This window comes from Chinchilla lanigera, unplaced genomic scaffold (assembly GCF_000276665.1).
Source record: "Chinchilla lanigera isolate Chin_1 unplaced genomic scaffold, ChiLan1.0 scaffold00146, whole genome shotgun sequence".
NCBI classification, from domain to species: Eukaryota; Metazoa; Chordata; class Mammalia; order Rodentia; family Chinchillidae; genus Chinchilla; species Chinchilla lanigera.
Window position 1 is genome coordinate 379,440 of NW_004955547.1, and position 16,618 is coordinate 396,057.

Here is a 16,618-nt window from a genome sequence, read left to right on the forward strand (position 1 = left end):
AAAAAAAAAAAAAAAAAAAAAAGGATCCTCACTTTAAAAAAAATACCAAACAAGACCTTGGACTTGGCCCTTCTCTAAGTGCTGTTAACTCTTTTTGTTTTTTTTTCTGGTACGGGGAATTGAACTCACAACCTTGCACTTGCCAGGCAGACGCTGTGCCGCTGAGCTAAATCCCCAGCCCCGCCCCTTTTTTTTAGTGTTAATTTCTCAGTGATGACTTTAGCTAAGGAAACAGGAATGAGGACAGAACAGAGCTGGCTGGAACAGCAGGATGCTGAGAAAGCCTGGCCTCGCCTAATGTGCTCTGGACGAGGAAAGCCAGTCTGGAGAAGGGCTGCGGCTCTGACTGAAACCAGCCTGGCAAAAAGGCTCCTGATGGCATTGCTGCTCTCAAGCCTTGCCTGCTAGCAAAGGTCGCAGGGGCAGGAAGCTGAAGCATGGGCCCAAGAGGGCACCACCCCCCCAGGCCCTGGCCCGGCAAGGCGACCCTCTTGCGGGTGCTTGGGCCTCCAGGTCTTCATTTAGGGGGTGATGGGGCAGCTGCCTGGCCAGGGCAATGGGGTTAGGAACTTCGGGGCTGAACGGTGTGGCAGGTGTTTGCATGGGGAAGCCTGGAGAGACACCACTGACAGGAGCGGTGAGAAGGGGCACTGCTGTCCCCCTCCCTGCCCCTGACCTCTGGTTTGTCCGAGTCCAAGGCCGGCATCCAGCAGCACAACTATTTTGCTGTTTTTTTCTTTCCTTACTGAGGGGATCGAATCCATGGCTGTGTGGATGAGCAAAGTGCTCTACCGCTGAGCTCAGCCCCAGCCATATGACTCAGTGTTGTTTTGTTTGTTTTTCTTCCGGTACCAGGAATCGAACTCATGACCTTGCGCTTGCCAGGCAGGCGCTGTGCCGCTGAGCTAAATCCCCAGCCCTGACTGAGTTTTGAATGTGCCCGGCAATAGTCCCTGCCAAAGGAGATCCCACCTCAGCTCTGAAGCCTGTGGTGCCAACATAGCAGGACCCGTCCACCATGTCCTACACGATCCCACCTTCTACACACAAGCTGTCCAGAGTCCCAGCCACAAGCCTGGGGTTCCAAGCATGTGTGCTACCAGGCAGCCTTCAGAGCTGTGGTGGGGAGGCGGCCAGCGTCAGCTCCACTAGGGTGCTCGGGACCAAAGTCAGTGTCTTCTTTACCGGCTGGCCCGTGTCCGTGGTCTAGTTGCCCTGGCTCACTTGCAGGCCCTTGCCTAGCTGCATGCCCAAAGGAAATCCACAGGGCCTCTGAAATAGCTCCTGGAAGCAGGGACCCTTCCCCAGTGTCTCATTTCTCCTGCCCTCTTCCTAAACTTTTAGAGCTGGGGGAACATCTCTTTAGAATCTGAGGCAGAAGGGGCTCGGGATTTAGCTCAGCGGCACAGCGCCTGCCTGGCAAGCACAAGGTCGTGAGTTCGATTCCTGGTACCGGAAAAAAAAAACCAAAAAAAGAGAATCTGAGGCAGAAACGGGCTTTCCTCGGATCCTCTTCCCTAAATCTGAGATTACAAGGCGGCATTAAGTTCTGCAACGAGTTCTCTCCAGCCAGCCTCTAGCCCAGAAGCTCCGAACCGGCCTGTGCACCCGCCCCACACAGCCGGGAGCGCCAGTGCGGCCCTCAGGCACGCTCTCCTCCTCCCTCTGAAGGGTGCCTGCCCTTCTGCCCCGCCGAGGGAGCCTGCGGGAGCCCCCCACCCCCAGGCACAGCACAGTTCTAGGCTAAGCAGGCCTCACTTCCCTAGCCTTCACTCACATCTCAGGTGACTCTGCCAGCTTCCCCGGTGTGTGTGTGTGTGTGTGGGGCTGCCTCACAAGGGCCTGGGTCCCTCAACTTAGTATCCACAAGTCCTTGTCACAAAAAGCCGAGTCAGAGCCAGGAGGGGCCTCCATGTTTTATTAGGGTTATGGCGGAAGCAGAGCAGCCAGATAAATTAACCGCAGTGCAGGTTGGGGAGTTGGGACTGAGCCAGGCGCTTTTCTATAAAAACAAAAACAAAACCCCGAAAAAGACAGACAACAGACCCCAAAGACATGGGGCAGGGGGCAGCACCATTCAGACAGCAAGGAGGACCGGGGCAGAGACAGAAGGCAACTTGTCCCCCTGACCCCAAGTCCACCAACATGGGGCCTTCAGAATGGCCACACGGGGGCTTCCGGACAGGGGAGCAGCCAGGTTGGGCAGAGATGGCACAGCTGGCGGGCAAGAAGCCCAGCACCACAAGATGGCTCAGCCTGAAGTGGGAGCTGGGGCTGGGACGCGTGGCCCACCCCCTAAGTCCCTCAGAGGAAGAGCCTCACTCTGGGCGAGCGAAGGGCCAAGCACGGGGGCCTCTCCCTGAGCTGAGCGCGGTCTTCTCCACCCACAACAGCGGAGGGCAGCGGGGCCGTGCCAGGGACTCCCGTCATCCCATCCAGCTGCCTCCCCGGTCCCCGCAGGGAGGGCCGCACTGGCTTCGAGGGCCGGGGCACGAGGAGAGCAGGCCAGCCTGTGCGCCCCGGCTGCACAGGGCCGAGGCGTGCGCCGCCCCTCAGCCCTGACTCCCGCAGGAGGAGAGTGAGTCATAGAGCGAGTCGCTGAGGGACTCTGAGGTCTCCAGCCCCGGAGCGCCCCCACTGGCCGCTCTGCCTTCCTCGCCCATGTCCGACGTGCTGGGGGTGCGACTGCCCCCAAATACTGGGCCTTGGGGTGTAGGGGGTGGGCGGCTGGGCTCCAGGCTCTGCTTCCGGTCCACAGGCAGGGCCTGGAAAGGAGGTACTGTTGGGAAGACGTTCCTCCCACCTCACGGCCCAGCTGAGGGGTGCCACGGGGACCGAGGGGGGACAGACTTCAGCGGTGGGCGGAGTACAACTACGTCTAGTGCTACCGCAGTGCCACGGGGTGACAGAAACCCTCGCCTCAAGAGGGGAGGCAGGCTGCCCAGAAGGGGCGGCCAGGGGTGGTTGCTCAGCCCTCTTCCCCGCTAGGGCTGTGCAGGACACAGGCTGTATCTCACCTGAGAAGCCCATGCCATCCCTTCTACTCCCTGGTTCTCTTCCCTTTCCGCAAGTCTCACCATGGGGGTCCTGGGCAGCCCCTCCAGGTGGCGGGGTGGGCACAGGAAAGCGTCGGAGGAGCTGCCAGCTGCTCGGGTGTTAGGGAACGTCCAGTTCTTGGCCAGCTGGACAGCAGGGGGAGGGCCCGGGTCTTCGCAGGGATCTGTGCAGGAACAAAGGGAGGCGAATGGAGCTGTCCAGCTCAGGGCCCACTCCCGGGACGTCCCACCCCCGCCGGGACTCACTCACCATCAGGACAGGTCAGATGGCCCCGGCGGCTGGGAGTAGCGGTGAGCAGCGCAGGGAAGGCTGGCATGCTGGGGTGCCGCCCACTCACCAGCAGCTCCTCTATGCCTGGCACCTCCCGCTCCAGGGTATGGGCTCGGCGGGGGACTTTGGTAAGGGCTGGGGGCCGGGCTGGGGGCACCCCTGGTGGGGGCTCTAGCCGTGCTGGCTTGGCCTTGGGAAGATTCTTGCTGGGGGTCCCACCGCTGCCATGGTCTGGGGGCGGGAAGGTCCCAATGCCACTGTCCAAGGTTCGCGTCAAGGAGCTACAGGCTGGGGAGAGAGCAGGTGGAGGGTGTGAGGCGGAGGCACAGCCCAGTCTGCCCCCCTGCCCCCCGCAAGAACCCCTCCTCGCCCAGCTGCCGCAAGATGGCACTCAGAGCCTGGGACCTGCTACGGCGACAGGGAAGGGGAAACAGGCAGGGGAGGAGAGGCGGGTCCCGCGCTCAGGCTGGCCCTGCAGACCTGTGAAGTGTGAGGTGGGCACCGGCTCGGCCAGGCCGTCCTCCGAGGGTATCTCTTCCTGCCTCCCCGGCTCGCCGCTTGGCTGTGTGGGAGCATAAGATCAAGTGTCATTTCCATCCCTCCCCATACCACCGCGCCTTGGGGAGTTGGAATGTGGGTACAGGGACACGGAAACAGAAGCACCGGCCCCTGGAGTGAGTCTCACGGTTGCCCTGAGGAAGCTGCTCTCCGCTCCCCAGTCCCCGTTACAGACCCCAAATGCACCCTGTGGCTCGTAGGTCCTGGGGAAGGGGAGTCCTCCAGAGAGCCAAGCCCCTCTACCGAGTTCCTGCCCCAAGGACATACCTTTCCAGGTTTTCCGCAGCCCTGAGGTGGGCCCACCAGGCCATTCCGGGGCCCGCAGGCTGGCCAGGGGCTCTTGGGGTCGGAGGACACTGGCTGGAAATCCCCATACTCAGGCTTGGTCTCCCTCCAGCTCTTTGGTGGCAGCTCCTTACCATCCACCCTAGGGACGACAGTGCACATGGAGGTGAGGGAGGTCAGTGTCCCGCAAACATGCCGGCTGCTAGGGTTTGAGTGTCCCCAAGGCTCTGGGTGGTTCTGAGACAGGGCTTTGCTATGCAGTTCAGGCTAGCCTGGAATTCCCAGCAAACCTCTTGCCTCAGCTTCCTGAGTGCTGAGATTACAGGTGTGCGCCACCACAGCCAGCAGAGTGGTTGAATTCCATTCTCATCGTGAGGTATTAACAGGATGGAAACTTAATCTGACTGCAGTGCTTAGAATGGACCTCTGAGGTGAGAGTGATCAGGATTAGACATGCTTACTAGGGTAGAGCCCCAACACTGAGCTCCTTACGAAGGGGAGGGCTGGGCACAGAACCTTATTTCTTTATAAAGTAGCCTTATTTGGGTATTTAATTACAGTGATGAGAAACATGACAGGAAAGTTTCCTCTTTCCTGTCATCGTAGCAGGTCTCGGCCTTGGACCCTTCCATGATGCTAGGCCTGGTGAGGCACTCACTGTTGCCCACCTGGGGTAGGGAGACAGTCCAGGCAGCTGTTCTCACCACCCCTCCCTGACACGGCAGCAGGCAGGGGAGAAGGTGGGGAACCTCCTCCAAAGACACCGAGGGTCAATATACTGTGGTGCACTGCCAAAACAGGTCACAACCTTGTCTGCTCGTAACACACCCTCCTTCTCCCTCGGACCATACTTGCCATCCAAACCTCGTGCCCCACTGAGCCCACTTCCTTTGGACTTTCTGCCTCCTGGGGCCAGAAAGAGCAACCCTAAAGTGAGTGGGTTCCACAGCTCCCCATGAGGCAGATGCTAGAGACAGAAAAGAGACTCTCCTTGCCCCTTGTAGAGAAGACCTTCCCCAGCCCACAGTTAAGATCTAGCATTGACTTACCTACCATATGCAGGTACCTTAGGCCACCTCAGCTAACACCCAACAATCCAGCAAAACGGGGACTATTAACTCTTCTCATGTGAGAGCCGGTTCTGGCAAGGCTGGCGACAGCCAGTGACAAGGGCGAGTGCAGGTGTAAAACCCGGACTTGTGACTCAAGCCCTGCTCTTTCCTCCAGGCCAGGCCACTAACTTGTAGATGTTTTCGAGGCATCCTATCCCCTCTGACTTCTGGGAAGCCTAAGCTTCGAGAAAGGCAGCCCCAGTGCAGAAGCAGCTGTGCCCAGTCCACTGGGCACCTGCCAACTCACCTGTTTAGCAGCTGTTGCATGAAGGTGTCTGCACCGTGGTACATGCCGACCAGCTGGCCCTGCACCTGTCCGAGGCCGGGACCGGGTCCTGTGGCTGGGCCCCCAGGCCGCGGGCGGGTTCTGCTGCTCAGGTAGGCCTTCTCCTCCTCCAGTGCCCGGCGCAGGTCTTCAGCCTTAGCCATCAGCTTGGAGATGTTGAGGCTCTCAGCCTCCAGCTTGCGCGATTCCACCTTGACCTCCTTCCGGAGCGGTGAGCCCCCGCCGGCCCCCTCCTTGCTCTTGGTGGCCTCTGTGCGCCGGTTCAGTGCTGGCAGCTTGCTCTTCTTAAGGCCAAACCAGCTAGCAATACTGCTGGCGCTGCGGTGCTTGGCCTCAGGGGCTGGTGCCCGCTCCTGGCCCTGGAGCCGCAGCACGTTCTCCTCGATGCCCTTCATCACCTTCTCCTCGATGGCCGAGTGTGGGGCCGAGCCCTCAGGGACCTGGCTCGAGTTGGGGGTACCAGGTACTGGGGATGTGAGTTGCCCTGTGGTGCTGCTACAGTCTGCCCAAGACGAGCCTTTCCCCTTGTCAGGCTTCGTGGGCTCCTTGGTGACTGGGGAGGGCCCGGGCCGGGGCACCACCTTGGTGGGTGACTTGGAAGGTAGCTTTGTAGGGCTGCTGTGAGGGCTTCTGCTGGGTTTGCCGAGGCTGGGGGCTGCGGGGGGCACTTTTGCAGGGGTGCGGGGCACCTGGGGGCATAAGGCCCCTGCCAGCCGACTCCTGGCCAGCTCCACTTTGGTGAGGCAGCTTCTTGGTGAGACAGGCTCCAGGTCCACACGGGCCCCCATGGAGTGGGAGGAGTAGACCCGGGCGCCAGGGTCCCCAAGTGCAGGCTCCTGCTGCTTCAGGCTACTCGTGCCTAAGGCCACTGCCCCCCGCAAAGCCCCCTTAGTCTCCGGTTGCTCAAGGGGCCGAGCGGTAGGGGGCACCATGTCTCCAGTACTCTCTCCTGACCTCCCTGGCCCCCGGGCCTTCTCCATGCCAGGCCTGGCTGGCACCCCATTTTTCTCTGGACCCAGAGGCCCCTCAGGGCCTGTCTTGAGCTTCCCCAGGGCTGCCAGTCTGTCCCGCAGAGGTGTGTAGCCAGGATCCCCAGCTCGCCGCCCTGAGCCCTGGCCAGGCTTCTTGGATGAGCTGCCTGGGGTCCTGCGGCCAGGGTGGGGAGACTCCGAGCCTGCCTTGTCAGAGCTCTTCTCTTGGGGGCTCCCGTAGGGGCAGGACTCTGAGAGGCAAGGGCTGGGGGAAACTCTAGGGCTTCGGAGGCCCTCAGGGGCCTGCGGCACCTCCAGAGCCAGCTGTGGGTAGGTGGGTACCTGCAGCGGGGAGGGAGGTGGCTCTGGGGAAGACCCTCTAAAGGTGCCCCGGGACAGGTCCAGGATGTTCTCATAGCAGGGAGACACCACTGGCCCTGGAGACAGCGTGGTAGACAAAGCTGACTGGGGGGGTTTGAGCTGTGCCGAGTCCGGGGTTGTGGGGCAGGGTGAAGGGCTGGGGGACAGGCCCTGTGTCCCCTCTGGGGACAGCTCTCCACCCAGACCTCTGCGGGCCAGCAGTGGGGAGGGGCTGCCATCTGAGCCACTGTTTCGACAGGGGATTCTTGAGCTGCGGGGAAGCTGGGGACTGAGCTGGGGGCCACCTGGACTGGGGACTTTCTCTGAGGCTGGAGGCAGCTTGAGGAACTTGAGACTTCTGGCTGGAGAGGGCAGAAGGGGCCCCTGGGCTTCCCCAGGAGAAGGAGGCCCCATCTGGAGCTTGCTTTTCACCTGAGATGAAGAGTGGGGGTGGCCAGGCTGTGAGCCCAGGGCGGCATCCTCTGTCCCCGCGAACACGCTGAGGAAGGGGAGGGGCCCCTGGCCCTCTGAGGTAGCACCAAAGCCCAGTCTCTGGGCCTCTGGGGAACCCCCACCCCAAGCTGACTTCGGGAGGCCTTTAGACTTGGACAGCTGTGGGGGCCCCTGGTCTGGGGAGGATGGCTGCCCGGGACCTGGGTGGTCCCCACTGAGCGGGCCTGCAGCCCCGGCCAGGAAGGCCTGTAAGTAAGTCTCTGTGTCCTCAAGGAGCTGGCCCAGATTCAGCTGCCTTCGGGCCAGGGCACCCAGAAGGGTGTCGGGGCTGGGTGCTTCATTAGGGTCACCTGCCTCATCAGAAGAGGAGGAGGAGCTGCTGCCTGGTGTGCAGTGTGTGCCCTGGGCCTGCGGTGAGGCCCTATTAGCGCCCCAAGGCCGCCTAGTACCGTCTTCCTCCCCTGGGCCCCCCAAGAGGCGCTCCCAGTGCAGCAGGCCTCCCAGGTTACCAGGGCCAACTAGGAGATAGGGGGCCCAGGGTGAGGGCTCAGCCTGCGGGGGCCCACACAGCTCGCCATTGATGGGCTCGGGAGAGCCTGGACCGTGGCCTGCAGGCTGCCAGGGGGTAGTAGGTGAGCACAGGAGCAAGGGGTCCGTCTCTTCCAGGGCTCGCAGCACCTCCAGAATCTGCGCTTTCTTCCGAAGGAATGGCGACAGGGCATCCAGTGCTGGGGGCGGGGCAGCTGGGGGCCCTGGGCCTCCTGGGCGCAGCTGCTGTTCCCAACACACCTGGGGACAGGGGAGGAGAGACATGAGCACGAGACCCAGTGCAGCTGGCTTCCTGTCCTAGGCCCAGGTCCTCAGCTGGCGACAACTGAGCATGCTGGGGGCTGACCTGGCTGTGTGCGTGTGTCTCCAAAAGAAATTCACAGCACTGAGGCTATGATGGCTCGGCTTCCTCAACGATGCTGAGCCCTACGTACCTCAACTCTTGTACCTGGCACACTTGGGACAGGGTGGGCACCCCACATTCTCTTCTTGGCTAACCCCACTGCTGTTTGGATTGGCACAGCTGACCAGCGCCAACTCTGACCTCTATGCTTGTCCCGGAGAGGGAGGCCTGTTCAGTTTTCAGGCTCCAGAAAGAACAGCGTGCAAAGAAGGTGTGTGATGTGGCCAAGCCCTAAGGCAGGCATGGAGGAGAAGCCCAGGCCTTCCCTGCTGACCCAGCCGGGACGAGGACTGGAGCGGACCCCATGGAAACCCTTCCCTGTTGCTGCCCAGCCCCTCTCCAGCCTGGGACAGTGGTTAACTACACCCATTCTGGGGCAGACTGTGCGTGCTCATGTGCCGGTTCCACCGAGCCGTCTGACCTCTGTGAAGTTGTCTGACCTCAAAGCTTCATGGTGTCACGTGTAAAATGAGATGGTAATTAAACTGAACCTCATAAAGTAAGATAAAAGAGCCCCAGGGTGCTCTGCACAATACCTGGCATGAAATAAGAGTTCGGCAAGTGTTAACCAAGACTCTCACTGCATTACTAATGCATTTGCTCGCAGGCCAGCGGCTGGGGGTGGGGATCTGTTTTTCCTGGTATGAGGCGAACAGCTGAGGGCTCACACTTCCAGCCTGGACAGGAGTCGGTACTTGGGAAGCGGCCGCTCCCCTGGGGCTCATCAGGAACCAGCACTGGGGCACCACCTGACCACAAACCACACTGTGCCCAGCCCTCCTACCTCTCTCTGCCCGGCACAGTTCCCCAGAGGCAGTGAGGTGGCCGGTCCCTCAGTGGTACCCAGGGACGGGGAGGCTGGCGGCTCTGATGGCACCTGGATTGGAGTGAGTGGGATCTGCAGAGGAAAAGGAGACTTAGCACGGTTGCTGTCTGACTCCTCATGAAGCCAGGCATCTGCCCAGGTGTGTCCTCCAGGGATGTCTTCGGCCCCACACCATGTCACAAGTTCTTCTGAAGACAGCACAAGCCCAGGTGGTGGGGAAGAGGACCCAGACAGGGCTCTGCAGAAAGGAGTATCCAGGAGCCAGCGGGCAGGGCAACTCTACCCTGGGGCCTCCCTGACTCCAGCACATCACTTTGCTTTGCTTTTTTTTTTTCTTTTTGAGACAGGGTCTCACTATGCAGTTCAGGCTGGCCTTGAACTCACTTTGTAGCCCAGGCTGGTTTCGAACTTACAATGATCTTCCTGCCTCAGCCTCCCGAGTGCTGGGATTACAGGCGTTCGCCATCACACCCTGCCCACTTTGCTTTTCTAGAGGGCTTCCTTCCCTACTACAAAAGGGGCCATCGCAACGGTCCCTTTCTGTTCTGATCACCTGTGATCCAAGGAAGCCTGAGACTGATGTTTAGATGGTCTTAGAAAAGAGAGGGCAGAGAGCCATCATTTCGGCCTCCCCAAACCGGTCCCAGGTGAAACATCTACTCTGAAGATTGCAAAAGCAGGATTTAATCACAGGCCACTTCTGGTTCTTGAGAACATGATTTCCTTCTCCCAGACAACTTTACCCCTTCCCCTTGCCCTCGCGCATCACAACTGTAAACTTGTCTCTGCGGCGTCTCTCGGCCTCACCTCTGCAGCCAGCTCCTGCAGCCTGAGTTTTTCTGCTTCTGCTCTGATGCTGCTCGGCATTTCGTCAATCTCCTTGACTTGGTTTGGTGGCCTTTCCACCTTCCACGCACAAGGCAGCCTAAAGCATCTTCCTTTTCTTTCTATGGTTCTGGGGATTGAACCCAGAGCCTCACACTTGGTAGGCAAGCACTCTACCCCACTCTACTTATAGCCTCAGCCCTCTTTTTTGTCTTTTGAGACAGAGTCTTGCTATGCTGTACAGGCTGGCCTTAAATTCACTTTGTAGCCCAGGCTGGAGTGGTAGGATTATGGGCATGCGCCACCAATATTAGCATTTAAATGGCTCCCTATGCTAATTCTGAACCAAAACTTGCAGCAATTCTCCTGCCTCAGCCTCCCCAAGTGCTGGGATTATAGGTGTGTGCCACCACACTGGGCTTCCCTTTTTTTTAAAAGCACCTTCGTGCTCAAAAGCCTCCAACCCTGCCACTGCCCATGGAAACAACTCCGAACCTCTCTGCAAAACCTAAAGCCTGGCCTTCAGGTTCTCTCTCACCAATACCAGTTCTCCTTCCTGGTACCATCCCCAGCTTTTGTCACTGACTGTCCTCTCATGGATCTCTGGATCCAGGCAAGTCAAGCGGAACCGCTTGGTGCTCCCTAGGCTTCCCGGCCCTTGGAGCCTTGCGAATGCAGTTGTTTCCAAAGGGAATCTCTTCTTATCCCCATGCCACCCTCTGTGAATCTCCCATCCACGCAAGCTTAGGTCCAATGTCCTCTTCTCCCAAGAGCTGTCCCCAGTCTCCAGTGGGCTTGTTTCCCAACACCACGGACAGACAGCACCGTCAAGCCTGGCTGTCTGTAGACCTGCCTCTCAGCAGTCCCAGCCTCCTAGCATTGTCACCCCGCCCAAGCCACAGCCCCGAGAGTCCTGCAGTCAGTCCCGTTCCACACACGCTGGCAAAGGCACTGCTCACAAGAGCTTAATGAGCATTTGCTCAAAGGAGCTTTCATCCTGGCAAAGCACAAACTGGGAATCACATTAATAATGATAAATAGCTGCCATTTATTGAGTGGCTATGATGGGCTAAATCTATGTATTATCTGATTTAATCCTTACAACAATATGCAATATGGGTATTTTTGTCTCTCTTTATAGGAAAAAAAACCCTGTAGTTTGGAAAGTTTGGAAATTTGCCCAAGGTTGCACCTCGCTAAGAAGCGGCTACGCCCGCACTCCAACCCCAGGGTATCTGAGGCCAAGACTCATGCCCTCCCCATTCCCATGTTACTCCTGGGGAAGGTAATCTGTTGTTCCAAATACCAAGGCACACAAAATTCACTGAGGTAAAAGAAATAAATGCCTTGAGGCTGCCCTCCCCTCTGTCACTAGCAGTCAGGCAGAAGGGCTGAGCTGGACTGGGGCGCCTGGTCCTCAGGGGATCCCAGGTGAGCCTGAGGCAAGGAGAGAGGCGTCTGCAGTGTCCACGGCTGACTGGGACCCAGCTCTGTGCTGTCGGGGTACTACAGGCTCCAGAAAGGCCACAGTGACAGGGCTTCCTCTGCAAGGGCTGTGCGTCCCAGTGAGCAAAGGAATTCCCTGCTCAGGGCCTGTGGGCCAAGAGCTACATGGTATGCAGTCAACAGACACAAATTCAGACAGCCAGCCAACACCCCTCCACCCACAGAGTGCTTTTCTTCTTGTAACAAGGGGAGGAGGGGCTGGCTGACCCCAACTTGCTGCTCCCTTTGGCCACCTGCAGCAGTTCCTGATCCTCCCAGCCCAGTGCCTCAACCCATCTTAGGGAGTTCCTGATGGGATCCTCAAGTGACACGTTAACTCAGCCCCAGGAGCCTCTTGCTGCTGCTGCTGCTGGGGAAAGTAGGTGGCGGGGCTCGCAGCAGAGACAAGCACCTGTGAGACACGAGTGCGCCCGCAGTGGGTGTGTGCAGCTATCTGTGCCCACAGAGCTATGGCGCTGCAGCGCCTTTCCTGACCTTTCTGTGACACCAAGCCCTGGGCTGCTGTATGCAAGGCCCCACCCCGGCCCTGGCCAGGAAGAGGCCATGTCAGTGGCCAAAGGAGCCTCTAGGGAGCTTGAAATAATTGCATCTGCAGCCTCCACCCACCTCCCCGCACAGGGCAGAAGCATTCTCAGACCCTCTCTGTCAGCAATGAGGGAGGCTGTCCAGCGGGGCGGCCACCTGGGAGGTGGGGACACAGCCACACTTGTGAGGACCTGGGTCTTTTTCACCCCATGTGAGATGCTAATTTGTGAGGCCAGCAGGCCTTCCCTGGCTGGCCACAGCCCCGGCATAGAGGGGTGTGCCGATGGCCTCCTTCTGCGGGCGAGGACGGTTCTGACCCTGGGGCAGGACGCAGACCCATGGAGGGAAGAAGTGCGTGCGCCTACCTGGGGGAGGGAGCCCGTCGTGAGCTGGAGTTTCTGCTGAAACAGGGCGCTCAGCATTTGGTTCTGCCGTTCCAGGTCAAACACTCTCTTTTTCAGCTTGATGCACTCTTCCCGCAGGTCCTGCACCCGGAAGTGGAGGATGGCAGGGAGAGGGGGAAGGAAGTGAGCGCAGGGCTGGCAAGCTTTCTAAGCTATCACACTAATATCCCCCTCCCTGGTGGGGTCTTCGGGAAGGGCCTCCCCACAGTGTGGCTGATTTCGGGTGACGTCTCCTACGGCCACCCACCTTCTGGTTCAGCAGCGCCTGCACCACGTGGTTGGCAACCTGGGGACAAAAAGTCAAGGCTGACTGACAGGCCACGTCCCCGTCCCCTCCCCGGGGCAGTCCCACTGCTGACTCCACAGACCTCGTCCAGACAGCGCTCGTAAGTCTCCCGCTGGTTCTCATTGGCCTGGGCAAGTGCAGAGTTCTCTGCCTGCAGGAGTGGAGGAGGATGAGGATAAGAGGAAGGCTTTGGGACCTTTCCTCCTCCGGGGCAAATTCCTTCTGGGGAAGAGGCAGGAAGGAGTCTACTAGCTATAGCCCATACGGGGCCACCTGCAAAGAGACCTGCAGAGATCAAGGGCAGCCAGAGTGCGGAGCTGAGATGGACAGGTTTTCTGTAAACCTCAACCTCAGTCAGTGAGGCTGGGGGGCTGGAGATACAGTGGCCCGGAAGACAAAAATGGTAGGCAATAGGCACAGGAGGCTGGAGAGAGGGCAGGGTCATTTTTTTTCTTTCAGGTTTTTTTTGTCTTTTTGGGATGGGCTTGCTGTGCAGTTTAGGCCGGTCTTGAGCTCTCTTTGTAGCCCAGGCTGGTCTCGAACTTGCAAGAACCCCCTGCCTCAGCCCCCTGAGTGCGGGGATTACAGGTGTGTGCCACCAAGCCCAGATTTTTTTTCAGTTTTTTGATATAGGGTCTTACTATATACCCAAGTCTGGCCTCGAACTCATGGCAATCCTCCTGCCTCAGCCTCCCAAGTGCTGGGACTGCAGGTGTGCACCATCACATCTGGCTGAGGACAGAGTCTTAAGAATCTGGCAAAGTGCTCTGTTTGAGGATCCCTGCCGTGTCCTTCAATTCCCGGGCCCCTTGTCATCTAACCCCTTCCTTCTGTGGCCTCTGTCACTAGCCCTTTCCCTAGAGTCAGTAGGAGCTTGAAGGGGCAGAAAAGACAGCTGAGGTTAGGACAGCATACCCTGTGCATGCCTCTTATCCTCAGGCTAGAGAGCTAAGAGCAAGGCAAGGGCTTATTGGAGGAGCTTTTCTACAGAAATGTTCTGTCTCCTCCAGCCTGGCCAAGGGGCTGGAGGATGGCCCACCCCGCCAAGCCCACCCTGAGCTCAGAGCGAGAGGCAGCACTTCTGCCCACCCTGTTCCCTGCCACACGCACCTCTAGCTCCCGCAGTCGGTGCAGAAGCTCCTGGCAGCTGCTGGGCTCCGTGCTGCCATCAGTTCCTTCTCCCGGCCCTGGGTATCCGAGACCCTCGGCCGTAGGGTCCATGGCGTCTGACGTCAGGTCCTGGGAACAACAGCAGAAGCGCCGCGGGTTATTCCAGGGCATGGGCAGTGAGGACCGAGAGGAGGCTCTCTGTTCTCAGTGTTCAGACTGGTGCGATTTACACGCGTGGACACTGCAACCACTCAGCGTTGGACCCAGGCCCCTGCTCACCCTTCCCATCTTGGGAACAGAGACCGCTAGTTTATAAACTCCTGCATTTGCACACGGCCTGTCACAGGTCAGAGAGAGCCCGAACTCTCTGCTGGGATCAGCCTCAAACTGGCCAGAGAATCAGCCTCTCTGTGCTGCAGTGACACCGCTTACGAAATCACACCAGTTTCACCTCATCTCACTCACTGTGGGCAAACCAAAACTAGACCTGTAAAAGTGATTTGAAAACAAAAAACAAAACACAGAAACACAAATCTTGCCTGTAATCCCAGCACTCTGGGAGGCTGGGGAAGGAAGACTAGCCCGGGCAATCTGGTAATTTAGCGAGACCCTGACTCAAAAAACAAAAAAGCTACATCTAGAGATGTAGCTCCACACAAAGGCCCTGGGTTCAATCCCCAGCCCTACAACAAACCAAAACTGCAAACCCTATTCAAAACAATGGCCACAGTGCCTAAGAGTAACCATAATAAGGTAACAAGGCAAGCAGGATTTTGTTCTGAGGGTCAGTGGGCCTCGCCCGGGCAGGGACAGATCCTAGCTTCACAGCCAAAAGGCTCTCGCTGGCTCTGCAGTGCCAGCTGGGCACACACACGAAAGCGGTGCTAGCTTGTCACCCGACTGATTCTCTGCGTCCTGGTTCTGAAGATGGCTGAAGGGTTCAGCCTCACAGGGTCCCCGTGAAGCTCACATGTGAGCACCTATGGGCACCAACCTGGCAAGCAGGCTGTAGAGTGTCACTGTGACGGTGCGGGGCTTGGCGCCCAGTCCCAGCGCCGGCTCTCTCTTCTCCTGGACAGTGGGCCACGTGCCGTGTGCCTCTGACACGCCCCTGCAGCTTCAGCTGTTCTAGACACCAGACCGTGGGGGGCAGGCGACCACTCTGAGGTCCCTGTGTGCCAGACCTCTTGTGCACACCGCCCTCCCTTCCCGTTCACTCCTCAGGGCCCACGCCCCAGCTCCAGTTCTGTAACGGTCTCCCGCAGCAGGATGCCCATTCCTGAGGACAAGGACATTGCGCTGACTTCCCTGTGCAAACCCGCGCTCCTAGCGTGTAGCTGGCGTGTCAGAGAAGGCCTGACGACAAAGCAACTAGTCTGCCACTGGCCGCACAGACAGCGGGGTCCTTGCTGCACCGCACTGGCCATCCATCCCACCAGACGCCTGCCATCCTTGCTCTCCACAAGTTCTGTCAGTCTTTATCCTCTATCCGAGCTCCCACCTCTGCCAGAGCAAAGTGCTCACTTCCTGTTCTACACAAACGCTGTGGGGTTAGATCCTTACTGTAAAAGGCTGACCACACCCACCCCGACTGCTCCACTGCCCTTCCCTCCCCACTCTGAAGCCCCAACCAAAGGGGCTCAGAGCTTCTGGGCCACTGAGGGGGCCCTGGCAGCTCCTCACTGGTGCCGAACCTTGCTCCTGTGCTCTACAGTGGGGCACAAGGACGCTGCTCCCACCCTCTCTGCATCACCAGCGTGCACCGGCCCTAAAGCCCCTCACCTGTCTCTGTCCCCTACCCAGGCCGGGACATTCAGCTTACTCTAGCAGCCAGAATGGTCACCTTGCCTGCGGAGAAACAGAGGGAGAAGATGTCAGCCACACACCCCGCAAGCATTAACTGGGCTTCTGAAAGCCCTGCCTTTATGAAGCTGCCACTTTTCAGGGTGAGGGCAGATAACAAACAACACTAAGCCGCACGTGGTGGCACACACCTGTAATCCCAGCACTCGGGAGGCTGAGGCAGGAGGATCATGGCGAGTTCGAGACCAGCCTGGGCTACAAAGTGAGCTCAAGGCCGGCCTGAACTGCACAGTGAGACCCTGTCTCAAACAGACAAAAACAAAAAAAACCACTGGGCATGACAAGGCACTGAGAGATGGCGACCAGGAAGAGCGCAAAGTGAAGTCCAGATGAGAGCCTGGGTGTGAAAAGCACTGAGGGCAGAGAAAGAGCCAGTGTAAAGGTGAGACCCAGGGTGCTTTGCAACCCTTCCAAACATACCTGCCTTCTCCAACCCTCATGACCGAGGGGGAGAAATGCTACAACCGAGTCTCGAGCAACAGGAAGTCATGCAAACACACACAGAGTGTACCCCGAGTGCTGCGTGGAATGGAACTTCCTTCTGCACCACTGGATCTGATTCTCCTATGACCCTGGGTGTGGGCACTGGCCTGGAGGGGAGCAGACTCTGGAGGCAAAGGCTGCTGCCCAAAGCACACAGCCGGTGCGTACCACACACTGCACAGACACCCTGCTCCGTGGCAGAGGCTTCCCCAGCATGTGCAGAGCTCTGGCTTTGAGCTCCGGCGCTGCAAAAAAACAGCGTGAAGCCAGACAGTAAGCAAAGTAACAACAAACATCCAGCTGCACAGTCAGCCCCACAGAACGGCTAACACGCGGGTCGAGGAGTCCTAGAGCCCTCTGTAGGCACAGCCTGGTGTACAGACTCCTACAACTTTGCAACTGATGAATCTGACCGAAAATCCCGACTCTAGAGAATCGCTTTGTTTTGCTTGTAAAATAGGGGTAAGAATACTCAGACCAAAGCGC

General features: G+C 58.6%; 1 protein-coding gene across 5 annotated transcripts in view; it reads right to left on the bottom strand.

Annotated features, from left to right (window-relative positions):
• Window positions 1-1,898: 1,898 nt before the first annotated feature.
• Window positions 1,899-16,618, bottom strand: part of Nckap5l (NCK-associated protein 5-like) — a 35,321-nt gene continuing 20,601 nt past the window's right edge. For 2 of the 5 annotated variants that reach the window (XM_005411850.2, XM_013508477.1), the window contains exons 2-14: window positions 15,569-15,634; window positions 14,781-14,914; window positions 13,787-13,915; window positions 12,759-12,827; window positions 12,638-12,676; window positions 12,352-12,471; window positions 9,089-9,202; window positions 5,530-8,141; window positions 4,153-4,312; window positions 3,808-3,889; window positions 3,307-3,615; window positions 3,078-3,220; window positions 1,899-2,765 (exon numbers count right to left, since the gene is read on the bottom strand). In XM_005411850.2, the coding sequence (XP_005411907.1) occupies window positions 2,553-2,765; window positions 3,078-3,220; window positions 3,307-3,615; window positions 3,808-3,889; window positions 4,153-4,312; window positions 5,530-8,141; window positions 9,089-9,202; window positions 12,352-12,471; window positions 12,638-12,676; window positions 12,759-12,827; window positions 13,787-13,897 (3,972 nt within the window). In that variant the 5' untranslated portion in view covers window positions 13,898-13,915; window positions 14,781-14,914; window positions 15,569-15,634 and the 3' untranslated portion in view covers window positions 1,899-2,552. The remainder of the gene's footprint in view (window positions 2,766-3,077; window positions 3,221-3,306; window positions 3,616-3,807; window positions 3,890-4,152; window positions 4,313-5,529; window positions 8,142-9,088; window positions 9,203-12,351; window positions 12,472-12,637; window positions 12,677-12,758; window positions 12,828-13,786; window positions 13,916-14,780; window positions 14,915-15,568; window positions 15,635-16,618) is intronic. The other 3 variants (XM_013508476.1, XM_013508478.1, XM_005411849.1) reach the window with 2 other exon arrangements.